Here is a 15,432-nt window from a genome sequence, read left to right as displayed (position 1 = left end):
ACAAAATATAGAGGCTTGAATGTGTGAACACTTATATGCATATATATATATATATATATATATATATATATATATATATATATATATATATTAGGGGTGTCAAAATGAATCGTATAATCGATGCATCGCGATGCGGATGTGTGAATCGAATCGAATCGTTGATAGATGAATCGTTGAATGGTTTATGTTTAAATTTCTGTTGACATTCAGATTTTAAAGCACTTTCTAAGTAAAAAAGGGAGTTGATATTTATCTTACTGCTTGTATTAATTGATGAAAAAGTAGCCATGTGCAGTAATAATATAGAAAATTGAGAATTTGATACTTGGAGCTGCAATACTTTGAGCTGTATCGAGATGCATCGTGATGCATCGTGGAATCGAATCGAAGACCGATGAATCGGAATCGAATCGAATCATGAGGCCAGTGAAGATTCACAGCCCTAATATATACATATATATATGTATATGTATATATATATACATATATATATATATGGGCCGGGAGAACCACAGTGCCGACTCTCCATGCACTGATGTTCTGGTCCCTGCGGAGTAGTTCCACAGCAGCGGATTGGGGTTTCTTGGACCCGTCCTCTAGCAACATTGCAGACGAAGATTAAGTAGTCAGATCCGTGAGTGGCTGCTGCTGGCATACAAGCCGAGGAGTAATTAGCCTCAGCTGGGTCACCTGGGCGAGTGTGTATGATGTTGTGAGACCCGAAACACCCAACGACCCCAGGTTACATCACTGATGATGTATCCCAGTTGCATTTAGAAGATGTAGTGTGCAATATGTCGGGTTAGGGCATATTGCACAGCGAAGCCTGGCCTCCCCTTTGCCAGGCACATCTATCAGATGTATGATTGCACTATATATATATACATATATAATATTCTTGCACAACATATATAAATAAATAAAAAATATATATAAAAGCTTTCAATGGCCCATGTCTATTTATGTCCATTTTCAAAATCGTTCAAGGCCTTGATTTCTTTTTACGTCAAATTCACAAACTTTCAACGATTTCAAGGACCCGTGGGAGGAGCTAGACTCTCACCGTCACAGAGGAAGCGCTGGATGCTCTCCGTACCCTCTGCACACACACATGCAGGCGGATAGGACATCATGGCAGCATCCAGTGTGAAGCTCTATCAGCACGCACACACACACACACACACACACACACACACACACACACACACACACACACACACACACACACACACACACACACACACAATGTCATGTGAGACACACACAATTTTAGCCTTACAGTCAGTTTTAATTAGGGTTGGGTACCGAAACTTTACCGGACCAAATTGCCATGCAGATTTAGGTGGCTCAAATAGGTGCCCTACCCGAGCTGCCGAGTGAAATATCGCCCTCCAGTGTTCCGAAACCGGCGCTGGACGCACCTTCACTGACATTACAACATCATCGTTTGGAGCACGCTGCTTCAAATCCTCTTTAAAGGGATATGCCAACATTTTTGGAGATTTGCCTATTTGCCATATTGTGGATAGTAAAAGTAGAATGTAGTTGCCTTTATCTTCACTGGGCGTCCATTAGAAACTGCGGTATAGCCCTCACTGCTACTTAGCTTAGCACTACAATGGTAGTCTCTGGCAGGGGTTCCCAACCTTTTTTGTGCCAAGGACCGGTAGATACATGGGGAAAAAAGTTGCGGACCGGTTGTCAATTTTAATGGTTTTAGTTACATATATATTTACTCACCAGGTGACGACAAAGGGTAAATAACAGCCTTTTGTTTTGTACTGTATGTAGCCTATACAGTATTTATGTTTTTGTTTTAACTACAAACATAAATAAACGTCAACTTGAAACTATGTTTCAACTACCACACACAGCCTATAATATTATAGCCTATGTTTATTAAAAAATAATAATAATAATAAAAAAAAATTGGACCGGCTCGCGGCCCGGTACCGATCCGCGGCCCGGTGGTTGGGGACCACTGGTCTATGGTACCGCTGCCTACCCCCATTCAGTCACCCAAAATACACATTCCAACAGCGCCAGAAACACATGTTGTGACTCGTGTACTCACCACGCAATGAAATAATAATCCAAAGTTACAGGAAACGGTTATTTTCAAAGTAAACCCATAGCGAGAACTAATCAAGAGGGTTCCCTTCCTCTGTAACTAAGGTTACTTCCTCTTTTGCCTGAGGCGCATGCGTGCACATGCGCACGGTGGTAGGCAGACCATAGACTGCTATTGTAGTACTAAGCTAACTAGCAGTGAGGGGTCAAATGCACTTTCTAATGCACGCACAGAGGAGAGAAAAGCATCTACATTATAGTTATACTGTCGGGAATATGGCAAATAGGCTAATCTCCAAAAATGTTGGCGTATCCCTTTAAAGGTGCCATCTTGTGTAAAACAGGATTTCATTGCTTCTTTGATTACCGTATAAAGGACTTGGACGTGCTACAGTATAAACATCGTGGAAGCCTCAGATAAAACCACACCAGTCATGTAAGGAAAAAGTGCCTCCAAATGAGCCGCTTTGACTTCCGTGATTTCGTGACATCACAAAGTAACACTCATTTCATTTGCCCGCTTAAGCTGTGTTCACACCGAGATATTTATTTTTCTCTCTGTCGCTCGATTCAACCCTTTGGAATCGCTCGGTCGCTGTGTTTAAATCGCTCGTCAACAGGCACAAGAATTGACGGACATCTGGGGGCTATGAAGTTACGCAATGCCATGATGTTTGTCCACTACGAGCCACCGTAGTTGTTTACAAGCTAAGCCTATCAGCGTGCTCCTAACGCAAGCTCTATACCTGTAGTACAGACTTCACTTCATGTCAGCTGTCAGCCTGTCAATCAGCTGTCAATGCGGTTTGTTGCCACACAATAAACCAGCGGTTTGTTCCAAGCCAGTGTGATCCTTGACTCACTCTCACACGGCAGCCAATCAGCGTTGAACAGCGAGCGACTGATGCCAGCGAAATTTCCCTCGAGTTGGGATATTTCATCTCGGGTGACGAGCGAATTTTTGCCCTATGGCTCTGTCTCTGTCGCTCGGACGCCAAGCGATTTTTCTCCCGGGCGAATATACGCTCAATCACTCGTTTGCATTGACTTTATATGTAAACTCGATGCCAGCGAAAAACTTTAACAGGTCGGTGTGAACGCACCTTTACAGCGCCGCCCCGCCAAACTGAATGTGGACCAAACCTTGTTGTCTCTAGCAGCATCGCCGTGTAGACTGGAAACAGAAGTATTGTTTTTGCACCAGTATTGGAAAAATACTAAACAATACCCATCCCTAGTTTTAATCCTCAAACCTGCATACGCGCACGCACACACACACACACACACACACACACACACACACACACCTCCAGGGTACGGATGTAGGCCAGGGCTTTGGGGAGTGTCTGGATGGTGTTGTCGCTCAGGTCCAACGTCCGCAGGCTGCTCATAGAGCCCACTGAGGGGGGCAGCTCACTGAGACCGTTACCTGTTAAACACACAGCACTTTATACTCACAGGTGGGAGGTAACTAAGTACAAATACTTTGTTACTGTACTTAAGTAGGATTTCCAGGTATCTGTACTTTCTTAAAGGAACACTCCGCCCATTTTCAACCAGATTTGTATCATTAGAACATCAGTAGTATATCAGAAAACTGTCAACTGTTTTGAAGTCTGTCATTTAATTTGACAGTTATTGAGTGTTAAAGTGTGGACCAGTGACATCACTGGTCCACACTAACTCAAATTAATAACTCATTAACTCAAATCAACTCTCAATAACTGTCAAACTATTCATCATTCATCTAGTTTGACAGTTATTGAGAGTTGATTTGAGTTAATGAGTTATTAATTTGAGTTAGTGTGGACCAGTGATGTCACTGGTCCACACTTTAACACTCAATAACTGTCAAATTAAATGACAGACTTCAAAACCGTTTACAGTTTTCTGATATACTACTGATGTTCTAATGATACAAAGCTGGTTGAAAATGGGCGGAGTGTTCCTTTAACATAAAAGAACAAAAATACAAAAAACACATTCTAGTACACATACACTCAAACATAGTGAGTGTATGAACACAACACTTTCGTTCCATGACTATCCCTAACCTGTCCCTGGCCATTAAACTCAACTCAACAACTTTTTTTTTTTTTTTACAAACAAACCTAAACCTTAACCTAAACTACTAAATACTACAAACACACAAATACAATGTACACTATGTACTCTAATCAAAACGCTCCACAAATCTCTCTCTCTCTATTCAACAATTCTCCACACTCCATAGGCCCAGCGTGGTGTGCAGGCACTTTTATAAACTTTGGCTGGGCGGGGCCTAGGCACGAGAGATGGGCGGGCTGGGTTTGGCGACGTCACTGATCGAGCTACATCACTGATCAAGAGCTTTGCCAAGAGAAAGAGGGAAATTTGAGTCTCATTTCACTTCAGTAAGTTACAATGCTGCAAATAGCTTTTATTTATAATTATCAGCTATCAAGTATAGTGCACTCAGTACACTGCAAAAAATAAAAAATAAATTAAATAAATAAAAACATACACTGCAAAAAACATTTTTACCCCTTCCCAGCCGTCCCCTTTATGTTTTTGTATTGTACTTCATTGCTTGTCATGTAATGTGTATTGTTGTCTTGGACCCCAGGAAGACTAGCTGTCGTCTAGGTGTCAGCTAATGGGCATCATTTTAATAAACAAATAAATAAACACACACACAGCAAGCAGCATACCCTTGACATTGAGTGTCTGCAGAAGCCGTAGGTCTCCGATGGAGTGGGGCAGGGCCTTGAGGTGGTTCCTCTCCAGATTCAGGACCTGACGGGCAGGGTTGGGGAGTAACCATAGCAACAGAATACATGTATTTAAAATACAAAATATGAGTAAGTGTATTCTGTTACAGTTACAGTTTAAATCGGTGGTATTCTGAATACAGTTACGGTCTTTAAAAAGAATGACTTGAGGGGCTACTTTATTTGTTTTGTTTGCTCTAAAATTCATGAGGCAACAGATAAAAAAAAATTGTGTGTGTCTGCGTGCATCTGCCACACACCACAAGAGAATGGCAATGTCAGAGGAGACACACAGCCAGGACTCTGTCAGGAATGTATTTTTGATATAGAAATATAAAGAACATTTTACTTACAAACATGCTGAAGGTCACAACATTATATCAGTGTGCATGGTACAGACTAGTGACCCAGACAAACGGCCTCCACAAGACGATTTTGAGGTAACGCTATACCAAAAGTCAGTAATCTATGGAATATTTTACCAATCACATTTTAGGGGCATGTATTCTGTAGTGGAATACATTTTAAAAGTTAGGGGGTGGCCACACTGATCCGTGGGGCCTGTCCATCTGCGTTCATTTCTCTGTTCACTTCCATTCATTTTCAAGACATCGGTCCATCTGTCCGTGGAGCACTGATGAATAGAGCCCGACCGATATATCGGTTTGCCGATATTATCGGCCGATATTGGCCGATTACCGATATATATCATATCGGCCGATATGGTGCGCCGATATTGCAGATTTTTATTTATTTTTGTTACAGACAGCATGTGTATATTTGATATTTTTTCTTAACTATTTGTTCTATTGTGTTTTTGTATTTCTAGTTATTTATAATTATTAAATTCCTAGTTAAGTTTACAGTTTCATTGCATTGAGTTTATTAATAAGCTGTAAAATATCCTGCCTACATTACATATTTCAATTCATGTCAACTCATATCTTTGTCAAGTGTTTGATATTTGAGGGTTGCTGATTTGGTGCCTCCTCTGGTCATTAAGGGCGCCTGTTCAGAGGGAGGGGAACTCGTTGGAATAGCGTGATCCTCCCACATTGCTATGTCCTACCGGTGAAGCTTCCCCTGTCAGGTGAAAAGAAGCGGCTGGCTAACTGCCCATGTCTCGGAGGAAGCATGGAGCCAGTTTTCGGCTCTCCCCAGATCGACAGAGGGTGGAGCAGCAACCAGGATAAATAAATTAAAAATTAGCACTAATGGGGGATAAAAATTTGATTTAAAAAAAAGAAGAAAAAAAAGAAGAGAAAAAAGAATATCGGCCGATATATCGATATCGGAATTTTTTTACTCCCTAATATCGGTATCAGCATCGGCCTCAAAAATCCAGTATCAGTCGGGCTCTACTGATGAAGTATACATTACGTATCCAGCAAATTTTCATACGTTTTGATGGACAGTTCAAGAGGGCTGAACTTTTTTCTGGATGGACGTATCAGATGGACCGATGGTCGGATAGTCACCGTTCGTTTAGCCAATCAGAGTCGAGGAGGCGTTCTCAGAACTCAGCCATTTCACTGAGCGGGTTGTCTGCATCGATATAACGTAATGTTATTTTACCATTATAAATATCAACAACTAGCCAACAGATATCAAAGCTGGTGGGCTTCATGGAAACAGCATGACTCAAACTGGCCGACCATTACATCAATCAGGTCATTCAGTGGCATTTTATTGCCACATAAGTAACGTAGCGCACAGAGCTAAGAGCTAGCTAACTTCTTTCTTAGCTTTCTTCTTCTCTCAGTTTATAGGCGGGTCGCTGACACCTTCAAGATGCTTATCGCCACCTGCTGTACAATTAGGTTACTTGTACATGTAACAGACATACATCTATCAATTTTATAATTCTGTCCATTTTCTGCCACAGCCTAACCCTCCCAACACTGCTGACTGGAAACAACATGGCCGCCCGCACGCGGCTGATCAGTGGCATTCTTTTCCTTTTCCTCATCTGTGTTTTTTACCTGCAGTGACGCCAGTGTCCCAATGTCCTCTGGGAGGGAGGTGAGCTTATTCTCATGCAGATCCAACACCTTGGGGGACAGACAGGAGAGTTTAATGGTGAGAGAGACAACAGCTTGGGGGACAGACAGGAGGGATTAACAGTGAGAGAGACAACACCTTGGGAGCAGACAGGAGGGATTAACAGTGAGAGAGACAACACCTTGGGAGCAGACAGGAGGGATTAACAGAGAGAGACAACACCTTGGGGGACAGACAGGAGGGGTTAACAGAGAGAGATAACACCTTGGGAGCAGACAGGAGGGATTAACAGTGAGAGAGACAACACCTTGGGGGACAGACAGGAGAGTTTAATGGTGAGAGAGACAACAGCTTGGGGGACAGACAGGGGGGGTTAACAGTGAGAGAGACAACACCTTGGGAGCAGACAGGAGGGATTAACAGAGAGAGACAACACCTTGGGGCACAGACAGGAGGGGTTAACAGAGAGAGACAACACCTTGGGAGCAGACAGGAGGGATTAACAGTGAGAGAGACAACACCTTGGGGGACAGACAGGAGGGATTAACAGAGAGAGACAACACCTTGGGGGACAGACAGGAGGGATTAACAGTGAGAGAGACAACACCTTGGGAGCAGACAGGAGGGATTAACAGTGAGAGAGACAACACTTTGGGGGACAGACAGGAGGGATTAACAGTGAGAGAGACAACACCTTGGGGGACAGACAGGAGGGATTAACAGAGAGAGACAACACTTTGAGGGACAGACAGGAGGGATTAACAGTGAGAGAGACAACACCTTGGGGGACAGACAGGAGGGATTAACAGTGAGAGAGACAACACCTTGGGGGACAGACAGGAGGGATTAACAGTGAGAGAGACAACACCTTGGGGGACAGACAGGAGGGGTTAACAGAGAGAGACAACACCTTGGGGGACAGTCAGGAGGAGATAACAGTGAGAGAGACAATGTAACCCACATGAAATAATGTGGTCACATTTTCTGTTAAATTTAATCTAATATGCTATTTTGAATTTGGTTTTATCTTTGAGTAATTGGTATTCAGCTAACAGTGATTTATCTAAGTCCACCAAGGCAGTAGAGGGCAGCACAGGACTTCAGGGTGCAGTCGTAAACTTGCCATTCTGGGGCAGCAAGACCGACCAGACGAACAGCAGCATATTCCCTCTGCTTCATCATTATACATATTTCTCCTGTTTCACAGGTTAGTGATGTGTACAAAGGTACAGAAGGTATAAATAATCGTAAGGGAAGCATTACCTCAAATTGTTAATTTCTCACCCTGGCATTATCCCATTGTGTCTGGATGAGCCTACCTTTAAAGTGCCTAGAGCCCGGATATCAAATCCTTTGGGCAGCAGAGACTTCAGATCATTGCTGTGGAGGATGAGGACCTAGGTGAACAAGAAAGGACAGAGATATGATTGGTTGTGGACTGCTTAACCTGGGCACACATAAACATACATGCAGAATGTGTGATTATTAGTATTAACACATTCACTGCCAGCCGTTTTTCAATACTGTAGTTAGCTTCTGCCAGAGGGTTTTTTTGAGGATTCTGGCTCATTTTACAAGAGCCGAGGATTCTTTTCTGCTTGGACTTTGTGAACACAAAGTTCACAAAAGTACTAATAGAATGTGTGCTTTCTCTGTCTAAAAGAGTTAGTTTGTAGAGTTAGTAGTTATGTAGATATTAGCCGTTGAGTACAGCATGGTTTCAGAGATTTTCAGAGAGTTTTGAGATAAATGGATTTTTAGAACCACCTCACGTGCCTGTGATTATGGGTGCCCTTGGGCAAGTCTGTATACTGCATTGTGTTTGTGTGTGTGTGTGTGTGTGTGTGTGTGTGTGTGTGTGTGTGTGTGTGTGTGTGTCTCCAAACTCCTCCCTCCTTAGGTGTGTCTCTGGTGGCTTTGCAGTGTTTTGTCACAGGCGAGTTTCTGTTGCCTCACAGATCCCAAAAAAAGAGAGGGGAATCGCAGGAGCGGGGAAGAGGAGAGGAGAGGCGAGGGGGGGGTTAGACACGGGAGAGAAATTCCTTCGCGATCCCCTTCTTCCAATCTTGAGGCGTACTCCGCTCTGCTGCTGCTGCTGCTGCTCGTCTGTGCTGCTGCTGCTGGCGGCGCGGCCGCTCTCGGGCGAGTCTGGATTACTGTAAAACGGGCTCGTTCGTTTCTTGGGGTGTCGGTTGAGAGCTTTGATGAAGCTTTTGCGATTCTGGTCTTATTTATGCTCAAAGGTACTCGAGTGTGTGTGTGTGTGTGTGTGTGTGTGTGTGTGTGTGTGTGTGTAGGGTTGCCAACAGTCCCGTATTAGCCGGGACATCCCGTATTTGGGTCAAAAGAGACGCCACTTGTCCCGTTTTTAAGGGAAGAGGCATATATATTGCGACCTGTCTGTCTGTCCCCCCCCCCCCCCCCGTTGGTCCGACCGTCCCGTATTGCTGGGATGGAATGTTGGCAGCCCTATGTGTGTGTGTGTGTGTGTGTGTGTGTGTGTGTGTGTGTGTGTGTGTGTGTGTGTGTGTGTGTGTGTGTGTGTGTGAAATCGAAAGCGTTTTCGCCAAGCCATTTCCTTGAGAATGGCTTCCTCCCGCGGCTGTTTTTGGTTGGCTTTCTCTCTGTCGGGAGAGCACTGTCGCCACTTAGTTGGTCGGTAAAATAGATTATACACATTCAATACCTCCAATATTTTTATAGGAGACGTGGGGGGCATTGATCCACGTAGCACCGTCAAAAAAAATATATATTTTTTGACGTCTCAACTCGTCATTGGCAGTGAACCGTTGGATTGTGTTTGACGAGTCAACTCGCCATTGGCAGTGAACGTGTTAATACAAATATAAATTCCATCAATCCTTGCAAGGTTCAGCAAACATCTGAAGGGATTTGTTTGTCATGATTGGCAAATTTAAACCACATGCAATGGGTCATCTCAAACCACATACAGCAACAGTCACCACTGTATTTCTGCCGCTCTACTCTATGGAGCTTGCCCGAACAGATCGCAATCGGATCGCAATGTGGACACCGGAGACACATTAATACCAGGTGTAAATGCAATCAGATTAATGTGGTCAAGCACTATCCGATTGCAATCTGATCACAGAAAACGTGATCAACCTGAAAGGTGCACATTCTGGCTCTGCTTTGTCCTCACCTTCTTCTGCAGCACCTTGCAGATGGAAAGTGCACAGGAGGGAACCTGTTGGGAGGAGTTTCCACACAACATCAATATATTATATAAGGTGTTACACAAACGATGGCTACATCTGTATTCTGTACAAGTCAACATCCACACACCACAGGTCAAGACACTGGCCCTATACCAGTGGTCCCCAAGTGGGGGCACCTGGAATTCAAGTGTGGTCGTGTCCCAGAAATGAGAATCACAGTGATACAGGATGGAATTTAACAGTCAAAAAGATTAATAATGAGCCATCTTGAGATCAAAAGCAGGGGCCACAAGTCAAGGAAGTCATCTTGAATGAAGGTATTTACATATATCTTTGAAAAGAGATGCACCCCACCCCTGTGCACCCATGAATGCATACAGGTTTACATGCCGATGGACAGCCAAAGATATTTATAGACAGGGCACACAATGAGATTACATCTGTTTTGATGTATTGGCTGAAGACAGCCCACACTAGACTCAACCTATCTGTTATCAGGGAGGAGGGAGGGGGGAAGAGAGCCTGCTGCCGTGGAGAAACTGAACAGGTTGAGATGCGATCTAAAAGTTTAAAAGTCGATCACCCCCTGCTGCTTTCCTGGGTAACAGAACAAATGTTTATAGGTACTTTTGATGTTAAAAAAAATAATAATAAGAAAAAAAACGCTATTAGATTGGCCCAAAAAGCCACTAATATCCACAAACTACTGGCTTTTTCTTGGGTCTAAAAGTGACCAAGCCGTTCAGTTTAGCCGATAGAGCAGCCCTCGAAGTGACCCAGGTGATTAATGCAGCAGCTGTGAACCGCACGCGATATAAATGTTGGGGGTGGTGGGTTGGGGGCATGGAGAAATTGAAAGAGTTGGGATGCAATCTAAAAGTTTAAAAGCCGATCACCTCCTGCTTTCCTGGGTAACATTTTTTTTTATTTTTTATAAGTGGTACTTTTGATGTAGGGGGAGAAAAAAAAAGCTATCACTTACCTCTAACAGTTCACAAGCAGAGATGTCCAGGATGTCATCAGCACCTGCCTCCTTAGACTGCCAAACAACCACCATTTACAGTCAGTTTACCTTAGTGTGTCACACTCTCTCACACACACACACACACACACACACACACACACACACACACACACACACACACACACACACACACACACACACACACACACACACACACACACACACACACACACACACACGATATCTTACCAAACACAGCTGATACTCCAGCCTCTTCTTGGAGTCCTCGCTGGGTTTTCTCTTTCTAAAGAACAGAGGCATTCCTGTAGGGAAGGAAGGTTAACGTTAGCAAATACAGTCAGCGCTACATCCAAGAATATAGGTACCAAGAGCTGACTGACATTACGAGGCGTTTTTCATAACAGCACTGCCGCCATTTTGGCCTGAAAAACTCATCCTTGCGCCAATGGGACAACAGCAGAACGTTCATCATAACCATGACAGCCAATCAGATCGCGGATTTGCTGTGCGCTGATGTCGCAATGGAACAACCTAGCCATGACAGTTCTTGGGCTACATCACAAATCTAGACTAGACATGATTACACTCTGCGCATTTACACGCTGTGTAACTTTTACGTTAGCTATCATTCTGCCAGCATAATGTTAAAGCATGGATAATAGCAATAGCAACAGCGATCCAATAACAGCTACAATATGTCCGGCTAGCGGTTAGTACAGTTAGCAGGCGTTGTCACTGGCCTTCAGTCCTGTACGCAGGTGACCCCATCAAAAGAGGGGAGTTCCGTAAACAAGGTGAATTATGCTGATAACACCGTACCGAGCGAGTCAGCGGTCAGGAGCAGGTCAAACAGGCTGTCAGATGAGTTCCTCTGCCTCCTTTTGGTGTAAAGTTACATGAAGATTCAGCGATGTATTCCCGTTATAAACATGCACACAAACCATTCCACACAAACACACAGTTGTCAGCTGATTCACGCCCACTCATTCTTCTTCTTTTTTTCAGATTTATTCGCGGTTGGCAAACAACGAATTGGTGCATTACCGCCACCAACTGGTATGGAGTGTGGATCAGAATCTAGCACTGTCTAGACTCTCACTCTACGACTCTAGTATTTACAAAATGAAAATAAAATAAAAAAGTAATAATAAAAATAACATCCTCATATCCTCTCAATCAAATGAGTTGTTCTAAGATGCTCACATATCGATAACACTTTTCTCCGCCTGAGTTCCTTTGTAAAAACACTACACCCCTGATTACAATTGATGGCAACTGTGCAATTCTCTATAGTTAAGCACAGGTAATGAAAATAGCTGACCATTTGTGCAGTGCTTACAGTATTTGGTTATGAGGAATTGCATTGGGTGCATTAGCGATTTGTCCACAAGGGGTCACCATCACACTGCACAAATGTTTGTCAGAAATCACAAAATAGCTACATGCAGCCCCTACCTTGCAAGGCAGAAAATAATACATGCCTCCATATGGAAATGATAATTTTGACAACAAAGTTTCATTTCGTTTTAGTCATAGTCTTTTCAATAAAATGCCATTTAGTCTTAGTCATCTGAAATGTTTTCGCTTTAGTCTAGTTGACTAAATATCATAAGATTTTACTCGACTAAATCTACCATAGATTTAGATTTTAGATCTAAAATCTAACAGGCTTAGTTAAAGTGTAATGCATTATGTAAATGTTTCTCTAGAATTTCCAAACTCATTGGAAAGATCTAGGCTATATGGAATGGTATTAAGGTATGAACGTCCAATACAGACACTATACATTTTAATGTTTAACATCTTCTTCTTCTTCTCTTCTGATTGGATCTCTTCCCAATTCGTCCCTCCCTAACATGAATTACGTCTAGTTTTTAAAATGTCAATAGATTTCCTCATAGTTTTTGTCATCACAACTCTGTTTATATTTAGTTATATCTAGTTTTCAATATTAACACAGTGAGCTAACAAATCTAATAAAAAATGACACCCCATCAGCACAGAGATGATAGCAGGTTATTGTTCCATTGACATTTCGTAAAATGCTTATGAAAATAGTCTTACTTGGTCAAACCAAGCAATTCAACTATATTTAGAATCAGGGGAGTCTATAACATTTCACTTGGACCAAAACATAGGCTACAAAAACATAATGGATTTTTTTAATCTGCCATATTTTTTTAGTTTTGCTTTGACTTCAATGTCTCTCCTGATTCTAATTAGCTGCTTGGTAAAAGCAGCCCTCTAACTCTGTTGTTCTCAAACTTCTTCACGTCACAGACCCTAAAAAACTGACAAATGTGGCCACAGAGGCACAGACCCCCATTTGATAAGATGTCACAGGGTTATTTACAGGGAACTAATTCAGTTCATTGTAACACAAGAATGACATGTATTTGAATTTAAATATTAATCAGAGGAAACAAGGTGAAGAAATTTAGAATGTCAAGAAAAAATACACATTCATATGCCTGCACAATAGGCTAAGTAGGCCTAAATAACTATTATACGGTTTGCAATTGTAACATTTAATATAATAAAGTAAGATCTCACACATAACCTTTTGATTCTATAGCGAAAACTTCTGGCTCGCCTGGGAGCTGTATTTTTTTCGGATGATGGCGAATGATTTCTTGACATTCTTTGTGCAAATAAACAATAAACAAAAATAAATAAACAATAAACACTTACTCTGGAGATGATCTCCCACTTGTGCTCTTCTCCCTACTTATACTCCCACCACTTATAAAGCCTCACTCAGCCAGGCGGGAATGCAACATAAAGGATGCCAACTGCCATAAAACACCACAGAAGAAGGATTTATTTCATCACTGATGACATCCCAATTGCTCAAGTGACATCACTGATAACATCACAATTGCTCGAGTGACATCACTGATGATATCACAAATGCTCAAGTGACATCACTGATGACATCACTGATACATGACAATCGTGACATCACAATCGTGGCACACACGGCGTCCGCCCACTTATGTTTCCTGTTAGGACCACCGCAAGGCATCAGTCTGCCAGAAAGCCATTAGAAGAAGAAGAAAAATACTTTCAGGAAAGACCAACAGAAGAGGAGAGGGGATCAAGTTTTACAGAATGTAGGGAAACAGTGGATGGATAAATTCAGAAGGAGGCGGTAATGCAACATAAAGGATGCCAACTGCCATAAAACACCACAGAGGAAGAAGACCTTCAGGATTCATTTGCCCAAGATCTTCATGCTGCAGATGCCATCTATCTGTACCAAAAAACAAATACCTCAGACCTTTGATGAAGAACATGGTTGTCCAAAGAAAAAGAGCAGACAGCTATTTAGAACAGAATGATGATGAGCAAATTGCACTTGGAGACCTAACTGTGAAAATTGAACAATACTTTGAAGTGGTGATCAAATAATCATTACAGAAATCAATGGCAAACCAGAAGTGGTTATATTGAAGCCGAAGGCCTCAAATATTTTGAATGCATTTTTGCATACATCTACGAAGGACAATAGTGATGTTGATGAAGAAAAAGTGTGTCTTGTGAAAACCGCTGCCAGATTGGTAAAGACTGACATCAAGATTCCCAGAGATGCATTATCCCTCAAAATATATCATCTGCCAAAGGAAACATGGAAGCCCTTCTGCTTCTCCTTCTATTAGTTTATTTGACAGGGACAATGCATATCAGAAAAACATGCCAGAATTAACCAAAAAGGCTAGTTTTCATCTGTAGCCCCTGGATCACAGATACAAGAAATACAAAGGTACACATGTCACATACACAGAATAAATACAATCATCTGAAATATTGCATACATGTCACACACACACACACACACACACACACACACACACACACACACACAAAAACAGGCAGTCATCGGAATTAGTGGCTACATAATTGATTGCTAATGAGCCAAGTTTTCAAATGGGTGGAGAATGAGCTGTAGGAGGAGCAGTTACGGATGTATTGTGGTAATGAATTCCAGTCATGGGATGCCTTAACTGAGAAAGTTGACTGGCTGAAAGTGCTACGTCTGAAAGGAATTGTGCAGTCTCCTCATTTGGTGGCTCTGGTGGTTTGGCTTGACTGTGGCAGTGGTGTGATGAAGGTGCTAAGTGGAGGAGGTGCTCCTCAAATAAGTGTTTGCTGGCAAGAACTGTGAGTTAAACATAGCTGCAATAGGACAGGACATGCGGGCAGGAAGGGCAAGGGTTCTCATCACGTCATTACAGATAGGACTTACAAATGCATCACCAATTTGGATCTAGATTTTTGGTGGAAACACTTGGCAACCTTGGATTCTGTTCCTCATATCAGGAGGTGAAAAAGTTGAGTCAAGTGCAGCTGCTTCTCAAGGAACATACCTCCCTGGCAATGTTGAAGGCCACTTCATTCAGTACATTGCTGATAATCTTGACCATAACATCAGAACCATTGATGGCCA

The 15,432-nt window shown here is 42.5% G+C and overlaps 1 protein-coding gene across 2 annotated transcripts in view; it reads right to left on the bottom strand.

The window, feature by feature from the left end:
* Nucleotides 1-11,935, bottom strand: part of lrsam1 (leucine rich repeat and sterile alpha motif containing 1) — a 30,958-nt gene extending 19,023 nt beyond the window's left edge. For both annotated transcript variants that reach the window (XM_083641900.1, XM_083641901.1), the window contains exons 1-9: nucleotides 11,805-11,935; nucleotides 11,214-11,287; nucleotides 10,983-11,039; nucleotides 9,985-10,029; nucleotides 8,141-8,218; nucleotides 6,803-6,871; nucleotides 4,761-4,845; nucleotides 3,378-3,499; nucleotides 1,064-1,154 (exon numbers count right to left, since the gene is read on the bottom strand). In XM_083641900.1, coding sequence (XP_083498026.1) covers nucleotides 1,064-1,154; nucleotides 3,378-3,499; nucleotides 4,761-4,845; nucleotides 6,803-6,871; nucleotides 8,141-8,218; nucleotides 9,985-10,029; nucleotides 10,983-11,039; nucleotides 11,214-11,285 — 619 coding nt within the window. In that variant the 5' untranslated portion in view covers nucleotides 11,286-11,287; nucleotides 11,805-11,935. The remainder of the gene's footprint in view (nucleotides 1-1,063; nucleotides 1,155-3,377; nucleotides 3,500-4,760; nucleotides 4,846-6,802; nucleotides 6,872-8,140; nucleotides 8,219-9,984; nucleotides 10,030-10,982; nucleotides 11,040-11,213; nucleotides 11,288-11,804) is intronic.
* Nucleotides 11,936-15,432: the final 3,497 nt, after the last annotated feature.

The sequence above is a fragment of the Poromitra crassiceps genome, assembly GCF_964638095.1.
Source record: "Poromitra crassiceps genome assembly, chromosome: 8".
NCBI lineage: Eukaryota > Metazoa > Chordata > Actinopteri > Beryciformes > Melamphaidae > Poromitra > Poromitra crassiceps.
The sequence above is the reverse complement of the archived record's forward strand: the minus strand, read 5'-3'. Positions and strand labels throughout refer to the sequence as shown.